The sequence below is a fragment of the Dromiciops gliroides genome, chromosome 6, assembly GCF_019393635.1.
Source record: "Dromiciops gliroides isolate mDroGli1 chromosome 6, mDroGli1.pri, whole genome shotgun sequence".
Lineage (NCBI taxonomy): Eukaryota > Metazoa > Chordata > Mammalia > Microbiotheria > Microbiotheriidae > Dromiciops > Dromiciops gliroides.
In genome coordinates, this window is record NC_057866.1 from 35,654,387 (window position 1) to 35,667,826 (window position 13,440).

Below are 13,440 nucleotides of genomic sequence, written 5' to 3' on the forward strand. Positions count from 1 at the left end.
GTAACTGGAACTCTCAGCCACAGGTGGCACAAACAATGTCTTTCTCCTCAGGGCCCATCATGCTTTGTGTGAACCCCGAGTTTTTCTTGTAGTGCTGCATTGGGAGTCAGAGGTTGTAGGTTTGAATCCCAATTTTGGTGAGTCTCTAAACGTGTCAGTCTCATTTTCCTCAGCTGCATAAATGCTAGCATAGAAGTATGATAATGATAAGGCAAGAAATTTGCCTTATTTACTTCATAGCATTATAGTGAGAACAGAAGGGTCACGTGTCTGGGACCATCTCGTCCACCCCCTTCATTTTACAGATGAGGAAATTGAAGCCCCACAATCACACAGCCATTAAATGACCCAACTGGGTTCTGAACCTAGATCTTCTGATGCCAGAATCTTTCCTCTTTTCCTGCCCCCTGTAAGATGATGAGTGAGCATGTTGCTTTTCCTGGGAAACACTATATGACTGGGAGATATTGTCGTTCACTGTTATTTCAGTAAGAATTTCCTTGTGGACTTGTGTCATCAGCATATGAAAGTGTTCCTACCTCCCACAACAAAGATGATTTCTGGCACTTACTACTGGCCCTGTTTGAAGCCCACAAGATGCCCTACGCAGGTTTGCTAATTCCCCATCCTTCCCAATGGAAAGCAACCAGAGTCCATTCTGGAGGGGGGAAGAAGGGATTTGGTGTCTTGGATCTGGATAGAATTTTAATTGTTTAACATCCCAAAGGGACTTTGGAAACCATTCAGCCCAATCCTCTCAGTTTACAGTGTACTATAGGTCATTAATCACAGAGTCAGAATTCCAATCCAGGTCCTCTGACTCTAAATTCGAGGGTATCTAATCCAACTTCATCCTTCTGCCAGTAAAGAAAGTGCGTCTCAGAACAGCTAGGTGGCGCAGTGGAGAGAACACCAGCCCTGGATTCAGGAGTACCTGAGTTCAAATCCGACCTCAGACACTTAACACTTACTAGCTGTGTGACCCTGGGCAAGTCACTTAACCCCAATTGCCTCACTAAAAAGAAAAAGAAAAAGAAAGTGAGTCTCTGGGAGGGAAGGTGACTTGGGTAGCTAAGAGCTTAGACTCTAATCAAGTCTCCAAACTGGCCACCAGGTAACCAAGGATCCTGACTGTCATGGAGACGTTAGGAGGTTTCCATGGTGATCTCTGCAGAGTGTGCGTACGTGCGTGTGTGAAGAAGGGGAAGCTGTGGGTCAACTCCGGAAGGTGCAGAGCAGGCAATGAGGAGATTACATAGAAACCTTCAAGTGAAAATGAAGAACTTTCCATTTGTGGTCAGCCCTGTCCCTAACTGCTAACTGGCACTGCTGCCCATAGGACCAGAGATACAGATGAGGCTCTTCTCTTGATGCAAAGCAGCACAAGATAGGTTTGAGGAAACAAAAGGTATATGGGAAGAGACAGTGAAAGTATAGTACTTTGGGGGCCCTTCTTGGTACATTGAAAACAAGGGGATTTTTTTTTTAAATCTCTAAGAAGAGTTTGGTTTGGTTTGGTTTGGTTTGGTTTAATAGGTGTTTTGTTTTTTTCTTCCCAGATTGGGACAGATGAAGAAAGAAGAAAAGGAAGGAAGGAAGGAGAGAAGGAGAGAGGGAGAGGGAGGGAGAAATTCAATTCAATAAACATTTATTAGATGCTTACTATTTGTCAAGCTCAGTGTTTAGCACTGAGGATGCTGTGAAAAAAATTACCATCACTTCCCTCAAAGAATTTATATAAGGAAGTTGTGGATGGGAAGAGATACAACACGCATACAGGTAAATATGAGGGAAGTGCAAATAAGGCAAAGATAATGTCATTTCAGGACTAAAAGCACTAAATCCAAGGAGAAGCAAAACAAATTTCATGTAGGATGTGATACCTGGGCTAGGTATGCTTTGAAAAAATCCAGGAAAACTGAGGCAAAAGTGAGGAGGTCTTTCTAAAGAGAGGGGGCAGCCTGGGCAAAGACAAGGAGGCAAGAGATGGCATGTGGAGAGTGGAGGGCAGCAGCAAACAAGCTTCTTTGATAAGTGGAACAGAGAGTACATCAAAATGAGACAGGTAGCTGGACACGACATATAGAGGTCCAGCTTTGGAGTCAGGAGAAGCTAAGGTAAAATCTCTTCTCTGACACATACCAGATCCATGACTATCAGCAAAACTCTTTTTTTTTTTTTGAGGCAATTGGGGTTAAGTGACTTGCCCAGGGTCACACAGCTAGTAAGTTGTCAAGTGTCTGAGATCGGATTTGAACTCAGGTACTCCTGAATCCAGGGCCGCTACTCTATCCACTGTGCCACCTAGCTGCCCCATCAGCAAAACTCTTAACCACTCATTGTCCATTGCAAGCTGTAGAATAGTTGTCTAACAGAATCAGTAAAGGGAATTTCCACTCTGGAAGTTGTTCAGTCTTTTCAGTCGTGTCTGACTCTTCATGACCCCATTTGGGGTTTTCTTGGCAAAGATGCTGGAGCAGTTTGCCATTTCCTTCTCCATTTTACAGATAAGAAAACTGAGACAAACGGGCTTAAGGAACTTGCAGAGTCACACAGAGCTAGTAAGTGTCCAGAGCTGGATTTGAATTCAGGAGGATAAGTCTTCCTGACTCTAAGCCCAGCATTCTGTGCCAAGTAGCTGCAAGGTCTAGATATCAGTTAAATCACACTTCTTTTATTTATTTTTTTAATCACAATTCTAAACTAAAAAATACATGAAAGAAAAAAAAGGAAGAATAAAAAAGAGAAGAAAGAAAAAACGACAAAACAAGAAAAAAGGGGGTTCCTGACATGTCAAGTCCTAGAGTATGAATCACATATTGATCTCAAACACTGCTCTTTATTTCTTCTCTTGTGGCTCAGACAATTCTAGCAGGAGCCTCTTCAAAGGCAGGGGAAAGCTGGGGAAGCATTTCAGCCCAGAACAAGCAGATGACAGAAAATTAAGTCTACTAAAATTCCAGTTGTCACACTAGTTTCAATTTGACTTTGACAAATTAATAGGTGGATCAGAGTCTTTAAGAGACTGCCCAGCCAGCTGTCACTCTGACCCTCCCAATCTCCCCACACCCCTCTGTAGAGCCAACTTCTGATGACTAACCCCACTTCCCTCAGGGAAACTGTTCCCTTTGCAATGGAAGGAGCTCTAAAAGTCAGAAGACCTGGGTAAAAGTCCAGGCTCAACCATTTACTAGCCCATATGTGACCCTGGGTAAGACAACCGGCCTCACTTCTCTGAGACTCAGTTTCCTGATCAATGAAATGGGTATAATAATACACTATGATTATTGTTATTATTATCATCATTACCTGCAAGTCTCGAACCCAATGCTCAATGCCTGTTCCATCTGTGCCAGGGTAGGCAGGGTGCTGTTAAAAGCCTTGCAAAGGTCAGCAGCCTCGGTTCGAGAAATACTGTATCGGCCATTTTTCTCAACGTGATAAACACCTGCATATCTGCAGGTGATATTCAGTTCTGTTGATTGAAAGGAGAAAGAAAGATACAAAGTCAGCATACCGGTTAGTCCCAATTAAAGGACAATAATCCACAGATTCTCAAGCCATTAGAATTAACTTAGTCTTAAAACTCTAATGCACATGGTTAATTTATACAATTAATTTATATACATTTATGTCATGTCATGTCACATCATATTATATATTCATTGTAATATTAATGATATATAATATATTATTATATTTTGAACTATTGAATTGTAGCATTTATATAGAAATTTCTATAGAATTGTAACCCATTTCCATAGTGCTTAAAAGTTTATAAAATATTTCAATAATTAGCCTACTATGTGCTAGGTACTGTGCTAACTACTGAAGAGATACAAAGACAAAAGTGAAACAGTCCCTTGTCTCAACAAGCTTGCATTCTAACGAAGGAAATAATATGCACACATGTAAGTTTATGCAGAATATATGCAAAATGATACAAGAAAGTTTTGAGAGGGAGCTGCTGGGTGAGGTGAGGAGAGGTTTCTTGTAAAAGCTTGACCTGAGTTTTGAAAGAAAATAGGAGTCCCAAGAAGCAGAGGTGAGGTAGGTACCTGGATTAGGGTGGTAGCTTTTAACCATGTGGGACCAAGCCAAGAGACAGAGTGTCAAGTCTGAGAAATATCCAGTGGATCCCCATTTTAAAGATGAGAAGACAGTGTCCCACAGCAGTACTGGGACTCAATCATAGCTCAAACATTCTGGGCCAAGTTCTCATTCCACTACAGCATAAATGTCTCCCCAAAAGCACCATCACATGGAGTCTGATTCTGAGAAACTCTAAGGCAAAGCAATCTCATTCTTAAATCCTCTGAGTGAGCAAACCCCTGTTTGTTGTATGGAGTAGAAGGAGCCCTGTACTGGTCTTCAGAAGACCTTTGTTTGACTTTTATAATAATGGTTCTCAAAATCATGCCTTCTGAGGACCTATGGAAAGAATAGGAGATTTTCTGGTTGGAGAAGAGACTTGAGTAAGGTGGGACATGACAGCTGTCTTCAAGTCTTTGAATATATGGCACATAGAAAATATATTAGTGTTGCTCTGTTTGGCCCCAGAACTGGGGAGCAATGGCCCAAAGAGATAAATTTTTACTGAACACAAGGAAGAACTTTCTAACAATAAGAGATAAATAAAAGTGGGAAGGGCTGCTTTGGAGGTAGTGAGAGAGGGAAGGAGAAAGGGGAGAAAAGAGGAAGAAAAGAATGAAGAGAGGAAAGAGAGGGAGGAAGGGGAAAAGAAGGGAAGGGAGAGGAAGGGAAGGTGGGAGGGAGAGAAGGAAGAAAGGATGCCCATTGGTCAAGTATGATGTAGGATGGATTCTTGTTCAAATGTGGGTTGAATTGAATGTCTACTTCGGTCCTTTCCAATTCTGTATTTCTTTTATTCTTCAGTCCTGGCTCTGACTCTAAATGTAAGAACTTGACAAGTCGCTCAAACCTTTGAAGCTTCATCTTCATCTATGAAATGAGGATACTCAGTCCTGCCCTACTTGCCCCACAGGTTGTTGGGGGAGGCAAACGAGATACTATGCATGAAACCACTCTGTTCAACTGCCGAGTACTAGAAAATAGAAGGCATCAGCACTGATCTGAGCATTTCCAGGAGGAGCGATCTGTTGCTATGCCCAAATGCCCATACGGTAACTGACCCAAAGCCTAAAGCCAAGTTGACATCTTACGAGATAAAGAATTCTTTAATTAGCGTCCGATGCAGAAATGCACATCGGGCCTCTTACGAGTTTTGCAGAAATTAATCTGTAGTCTCAACGAGCAGCAGAAAATTATACTGTTATACTTGATCTTATATTGCAATCTCTGAAGACTTCAAGAACCTTAATTATTAAATAACCTCATTATTCCTCAGGTAGCATATTATCCCCAATTTGCAGATGAGTAACCTCAGACAGAGAAAGGTGAAGTGATTTAAATAACGCCTGGGAATCAAGAAACACCCACGGTGATGAAGCGCTCCTCACTGGGGCTCAGAAACACAGATTTTCACCTTCTTTGAACAAATGCATTGAGTTTTCTGCACATTATCTGTCCTTCCTATTCCCAAAGTCCTCTCTCCAGCCCCATTCCAAACCTAGGCAGTAATTCTCTCCCACTTACTAGCTGTGTAAGATTGGGTAGGTCATTTACCTTTCCTGTGGCTCAGTTTCCACATCTGTAACACGAAAGGTTGGACTAGAAGGCTTCTCAAAAATGTCTTCTGGCTCTGATACTCCGTGTTCTATGTTCTTTTTAAAAAAATTTTTTTTTTCATTTTGAAATTTAAATGCACACCCAGAAGAGCATTTCTCAACATTCAGCACTGGATTCTGTGTTCTAAATTTCCTTCCAATTCTGGCATTTGTGGACTGTGTTTGAAGGTCCCTTCCAGGTCTGATATTTTAGGACCCATGTTCCAAGTTTCTTCTCTTATGCTCCATGTTCCCTTCCAGTTCTAACATTGTATGTACTATGCCTGAAGGTCCTCTCTGTCTCTAGTCTAAGCCAGCCTGGATCAGTACATGATCTGAAGGAGAAAAAGGTAGTTTTGTAGGCAGTAACCTTCCCTGGCTGGCTGCCTCAATGCCCTGCCTCCATTTCAGGAGAAAAGTATACTCTGGAGTAAGACAATGGGATCAGGAGGAGACGAAGGAAAGAATTATTATTCCCATGCTTCTGGCTACCCCTAATGCCCACCCCCAAACCTATTCCAAGCCTATAAAGTTTCCTCACCAGATCATTCAAAGCAGCATTGAGGAACCAAGGGCAAATTTTCCTCCCTACCCCACTGAGAAAATTAAGAAACAGAAATATAATTATCAATTGAAATGACATTAAAGAAGATGTGGTTCCATCTTCTTTGTCTCTGTGCTCTGAGAACTATATCCATCTATTTGTAGAAAAAAAAAAAAACAGTAGCTAGAGCCACTAGACCAAGATCCAGAAAGATGAGTTCAAATTTGACTTCAGACACTTTCTAGCTGGGTGACCCTGAGCAAGTCATTTGACTTCTGTCTACCTCAGTTTCCTCATCTGTAAAATGGGGGTAATAACGCCACCTACCTTCCAGAGTGAGAGGACCAAATGAGATAATATTTATAAAGCATTTTGTAAACCTTAAAATGCTACATAAATACTTGTTGTCATCGTTGTCATCATCACCATTATCTCCCCCATGAGAATGGAAGTCTCTTGAGAACAGGGACTCCCTTGCTTTTCTGTTTGCATTGCCAGGGCTTAGCACAGTGCTTTTCAAACTGTAAGTGATTAATGAATGCTTTTTTTAAAAAAAATTGCTTATTTATTCAGCTTTCTGAGTAGCTGAAGAGGAAGGATGGCGATTACTAAAATTGCTAAATAACCACCCAGATAATACTCATTACCACAGATTATGGCTGTGGGCCCCAAACACTTGTCAGCACCGTCTGATAAAAGCAATAAGGACGATGATCTTGGTTCTGAAGTCAGGATAAGAAACACAAAATCCAGCTTCAAGAAAAATAGGCCAATTTAGAATCTTTCATCTTCTTTGATTATATCTGGAGAGTATCCGACTATTTTAATGAGAACTTTGGTCTCAAAATGTCTTTTTTGCTTTTTAATGCATTTCTCTTAATGAGGCAAATAGTGTGTAAGGCAAAAGTATCTGATGGAAATGTACACTTGAGAACTCCTTTTGAAATACAGAGATCAGATCTGATGGTGTCCCTCCTCTGCTCAAAACTCTCTGATGACTGACTTCCTTCTTCAGAGTAAATGTGAAGCTTCCCTGCCCTAGAAGTCCAGGTTGTACCCAATTTGGTTCTCTCTTCTATGTATTCTTTTTTTAAAAAACAGGAAGTTATGGAGGAGTATGACTCTTTATTTTATTTTACTTTATTTTTTTGCAGGGCAATGAGGGTTAAGTGACTAGCCCAGGGTCACACAGCTAGTAAGTGTCAAGTGTCTGAGGCTGGATTTGAAATCAGGTCCTCCTGAATCCAGGGCCAGTGCTTTATCCACTGCGCCACCTAGCTGCCCCCTCTTCTATGTATTCTAAATTCTAACCAAACCAGACTATTTGCCTTTCCCTGCGTGTATATACCCTGTATTTTCCCACCCCCATGCCTTTGTTCATGTTGTTTCCTATAGCTTGGGAAAGAAAGGAGATACAGGGCTAAAAAAGATGGGAAACGATTTAGCATCAAGAACGATGTAGGCCCAGGAAGTTACCTTCTGACCAATTTTCTTATCACTAGCCCTGAACTCTAGGCTCACAGAAAGGTTAGCCCTTGAATTCTAGCTCAGCACCCGTGTGCTGGAACAATGCCAGTTTGCATGACATAACATGCTCCCAAATGTTCAGCAAGGATATTTGCTGAAACACTTTGGTATAGATGCTGAATGCATGCCATGGGGAAGTCGACTGGTAGAATTAGTAGCCACAGGATTTTAGAATTTCAGAATCAGAAAGGACTGCAGGGATCTGAGTGCTAAGCTCTTCAACCTGTACCTGAAAGAGGATCCCCTTATAATTTACTTGGCAGGTGAATATCCAACGTTGGTTTGATGAACTCAATGGGGGGAGCCTATTAACACCACCCCCCAGGTAACACATTCCCAATTGAGGAATCTATTTATCTGTTTAATGCATTTGGGCTCACATGATAGGAACACAACTACAACACATTTTTCACACAAATAAAGTCAGATCTAAGCCATCGGAAAAATATTAAGTACTCGTGGGTAGCCTGAACCAATATAATAAAAATGGCATTTTTACCCAAATTAATCTATTTATTCAGCACGTGCCAATCAAACTGCAAAAATTATTTTATAGACATAGAAAAAATAATAATAATGAAATGTATCTGGAAGAACAAAACATCAAGGATATCAAGGGAATCAATAAAAAATGTAAAGGAAGGTGGTCTAGGCATACCAGATCTCAAACTGTATTATAAAGTGATAATTATCAAAACTATCCAGTACTGGCTAAGAAATAGACTAGTGGGTCAGTGGAATAGAATAGGTATGAATTACACTATAGTAAATGACTATAGTATTCTAGTATATAATAAACCCAAAGATCCAAGCTTTTAGAACAAAAACTCATTATTTGACAAAAACTGCTGGGAAAAATAGAAAACGATATGGCAGAAACTAGGTATAGACCATCTCATACCATATACCAAGAAATGGTCAAAATGATTTAAATTATTTTTATACAGAAGTATATGAGAAGGATCTGTGATTTCATCAAAGAAGAAAACTCCCACCAAGCACACATAACCCATCTCTGCTTTGTTAGAGGAATTCTTAGGGAGTTTCCAGTAATACACAAAGTTTAAGTGACAACTAATAAGAGTCAAAGGCAGGATTTGAACCCTAGTCTTTTTTTTGACCCTGAGCCTAGAATTCCATCTATGACAGAATACTGCCTCAGTATATGAAAAAGAGTTGTAATAAGAAAGTCTTCTATTGGTAGGGTGTTTCATAACGTTTGTGATGCTCCAAATACATTATCTATAACATACATGTGAGGGATAGCATGGTGTAATAGATAGAGAACCCCTAGCCTTGGAGTCAAGAAGAACCAGGTTCAAGTCTCACCTTTGATACACACTGGCTGCAGGACAATGAACCTCTCAATGCCCCCAGATGACTCACCAAGACCCTAAATTTCAGAACAAGTGACAGTGTGAGGTGGCAGGATAAAAGGTCATTGATGGGGAAATTGCATCACTGGGAATTCCCTATATCAATTCAATCTCGGATACAATCCAAAAATAAACAAATAAAAATACATCTATAAGGTAAGTCAGGGAGGAGCAAGGATGGATAGGGAGTCTGAAGGGGAAGGGGATTTCCCTCCTTGTCTTTCATGACCCTCATCCTTTGGATCTATAGACAATGAGGAGGCAATAAGACCCTTCCCCTCTCCACTCCCCTGCCCAGGGTCTCTGATATGTTATGATTCTCATTTAACAAAAGAGAAAACTGAAAAACAGAACGATTAGGACTGGATCAAGGTCACAATGGTAGCAATAAAGCTAGAAGTAGGTGGAAAAGGGCAGCTAGGTGGCACAGTGGATAGAGCACCGGCCCTGGAGTCAGGAGTACCTGAGTTCAAATTCGGCCTCAGACACTTAACACTTACTAGCTGTGTGACCCTGGGCAAGTCACTTAACCCTAATTGCCTCACTAAAAAAAAAAAAAAAAAAAGTGGGTGGAAGGTTGGGCTTGAAAGTCCCTTCTAAATTCTATAATCTTGGAATGCTGTCCTCTGGATTCCTAGTAGTAAAGAAGGCACGCCACAATCCTTTGATGACCTGGTCTTTTCCAAGGGGGATCACTCAGTGTTGGATTTTTTTTTTCTTTTTAAAAAATCATTACTGGGGTAGCTAGGTGGTGCAGTGGATAGAGCACTGGCCCTGGAGTCAGGAGTACCTGAGTTCAAATCCAGCCTCAGACACTTAAGACATACTAGCTGTGTGACCCTGGGCAAGTCACTTAACCCCAATTGCCTCACCAAAAAAATAAATAAATAAAAATAAAAAATCATTACTGCCTCTTTTATCAACACGATAATCAGGACTCCTTCTGGAAAGAGGAAAAACAGACATCCAGCACATTCATTCTCTCAAAGATGATAACCATCATTTCTAAACAATAAAAGGACCCAGAATGTTTGGTAGGTCCAAAACTAAAGGTCTTTTGAGGGGCTCATTCAATAACGGCAAGAGCAGCTAACATTTACCAAACACTTCAGGGTTTAGAAGGGAAGGCAAAGGAACAACAACGCTGCATCCGCCTGGGGGACACGCGGGTTGGTTTCCCCAGACCCTAGCCATGATTATTAACTCATTCGGATCCAAGTCCCATGGCAATAGCTATAGAAGGGAAATGGGGAGTGAGCTGGATGGAGAGAGAGAAAGAGCTTCAAATCATCTGTATTCACTTCTATGATATTTATCATTTTAAAAAATCTGAACTCTTACTTCCTTTCTCTGCTTCCACAGCACTCAGCACAGTGCCTGGCATACATATACATACATACATACTACATACACACATATGTATACACATATATACATATATGCTTATGAAATACTTGTTCACTGACTGAATGAAACTGGCTGAGCTCGTATCCTGAACCATAACATAAGAACCCAGCTTGGTTGGTTATTGTACCAAGAAGTTGGAAAAACTGGAGGACTTGGGAAAGTAGAATTAACCACTGAAAAACAAAGTCAACCAAAGATACTCCTTTAAAAAACTTCAGAATTGGAAGGGGCATGAGAGATAGTCTTGTTCAGCCCGAATTTTCCAAAGACAAAACAGGTTGGTCCAGAAAAATGAGACATTGTGCTCAAGGTTATGTACTAAGTCACCGGCAGAGCTCTGACCTACCTATTTGTGCAGAAGAAACATGTCCCAGATCTCAGGTCTCCCAAATCCAGGGTAATTTACACAACACTTTGTTTGCCTTTGATATTTTTCCCCCAAAAAGCCTAAATCCAAACAAAAACAAAACAAAAAAAAAAGCCTAAATCCTTAGCCTACAATCTATAGAAGAGGGTATTCCTTTCTTGGCTGAGTAACAAGAACGCTGGATTTGAGGTCAAGAGTGAGAAAAAAAATCCCAGAGATAAAGTTATTCTGCCAAAGTCACACAGTAAGTCTCAGAGATAGGTTTTAAACCTTGGTCTTCCTTACTCTGCATTCAGTACTTTTTCCAATATGGAACTATACCTAATTCTCTCTGTCTCTTCCCATTAAGGCTTTGCTTTGGTGAATGGTTGTTTACTGCCCAGAAGATCAATGATTGGAATCAGTTTTGTTTGGATATTAATAGTCCCCTTGTTTTTAATTAAAGTTGTAAAGTGATATGTGTTTAGTCATGCCTGATTCTTGGTGACCCCATTTGGGATTTTCTTTGACTGAAGTGGTTTACCATTTCCTTCTCTAGCTCACTTTACAGAGGAGGAAAATGAGGCAAGCTAAGTTAAGTGACTTGCCCAGGGTCATATAGCTACTAAGTGTCTGAGGTCAGATTTGAACTCAGGAAAATGAGTCTTCCTAACTCCAGACCCAGGACTTTATCCACTCCACCGCTTAGCTGCCCTTAACGTATCATATAGGATGCTCAATTTATATCTAGAAGAAACCTGAGAGGTCATCTGGCCCAATCAACCCCCTCGTTTAAATGACAGACACAGGGTTTGAATTCCCTGGGTTAGAATACCAGTCCTGATGCTTTGGGAAGGTCATTCATTCCCCTGGGCCTCATTTTCTCATCTATAGACTAAGCATTTTGCATTGTGTGGCTTCCAGTCCAGTTCTAAATCTTTGATTCTGAGACTGTCTCCCAAGCATATTCTTTTTTATTCAAAAATGTCAGAGTTAGATACAGGGGCAGCTAGGTGGCGCAGTGGATAAAGCACAGGCCCTGGATTCAGGAGGACCTGAGTTCAAATCCGGCCTCAGACACTTGGCATGTACTAGCTGTGTGACCCCTTAACCACTTAACCCCCATTGCCCTGCAAAAAAAAAAAAAAAAGTCTGCTACGGCCTCAGCTATGCTGATGCAGTTCCCATCCCTCTGATCCGTAAGGCCAGCGGTACTTATAGTTGCCACCCTGCTATGCACCCCAGGAAGGAAGCCCATATGACTGGGGTGTGTTTGTGTGTTTGTGTGTGTGTGTGTGTGTGTGTGTGTGTGTGAAAGAATGCATTGTCTGGCATGGGCCAGGGCAGAGAAATCACACGCCAGGACTGGATTGCCCCCTGGCATTCCTGGTGCAGCTCATGACTCACTCTACCCATAGAATGGTGCCCAAAAGGAAGTGGAAGATTGAATAAGTATGGTAAATGATCAAACCTAACCATAACACAGAGCCTTCATCTCCCGGATGCCCCCTCCCTTTTTTAGGTCCCTCAGAGCAGTTATCCATCTCTCAGATAATCAAAAACCATCACCAGCAAATCTAGTAGTCCTGGCCGCTATACCCCCCCAACCAATTAGACAAAGCAGATTGGAAATACCGAGTCTTTTTTTCTCTTTTTAATTTATTGAATAAAACAAGCATTTCCATTTGGGTCACATTCCATGACCCAAGTAATCAGAATCACTGTTGCCTCCAGTCCTATGGGTCCCTGAGCTGGGGTCAGGCTGACTGGATGGATGGGTGATGTTTCTGTGCCCTCTGGAAGGCAGACGTGTAACCCAATCTTTGCCCTCCCCCCAGGAACACTGGCTTCGTTCGCACCACCGCCCCTATTGAGGGGGCTTGAGCAGAGTGGCAGCCCTCCCGAGGCTGAGGAAAGGGTTGTCTCACTTCTGAAGGATTCTTTAAAGCCAAAAGCCCTTTAGATAGTGAGGCCTCAAGGACTGCAACTGGGGAAAAACCACAGTGTATAGGGTTGTTTGTCACCATGGAGATCTGGAAACTCACAGCAACTTCCTCTCTCAAGTCTCCTATTTTTGGGGGGGGGAGTGTCCTTAGTGTAGCAGATTGGTGATCATGAACCCCGGATGTGGCAAAATGACCCCAAAAAATCTGATTTCGGAGGCCCTGGCAGAGTACTTCTTTGCACGAAAGAAGACACTTATAATTTAGTACTTTTCTGCATTAGCAGTCATAGCTGCAACTGCTTATTAATTAAGGATTTCATTTCACAACTGCACTCTCTCCCTCTATACCTGGCCATGAGTTAGCTTCTGTTTCAGGGAAACATAATGGAGGAAACCAAAGGCCGGGTGAATGACAATGATTTCAAGGTAAAATTTAAATCCTTTTCTAACATTTAAAAACTTTTTCTAAAGATGCTTGGTATAAGGGTGGCACCAGAAGTCTATGGGGTAGAAAGGCCTGGATTCAAGTCTGGCCTTGACACCTACCAGCTGTGTGGCCATGGATAAGTCACTTAAGCCATGAAATGTTAAGGAAGAGTATAGTCTAT

General features: G+C 41.5%; 1 protein-coding gene across 1 annotated transcript in view; it reads right to left on the reverse strand.

Annotated features, from left to right (window-relative positions):
• Positions 1-13,440, reverse strand: part of CD44 (CD44 molecule (Indian blood group)) — an 88,896-nt gene that overhangs the window by 48,851 nt on the left and 26,605 nt on the right. The window contains exon 2 of the mRNA XM_043973241.1: positions 3,310-3,475. Coding sequence (XP_043829176.1) covers positions 3,310-3,475 — 166 coding nt within the window. The remainder of the gene's footprint in view (positions 1-3,309; positions 3,476-13,440) is intronic.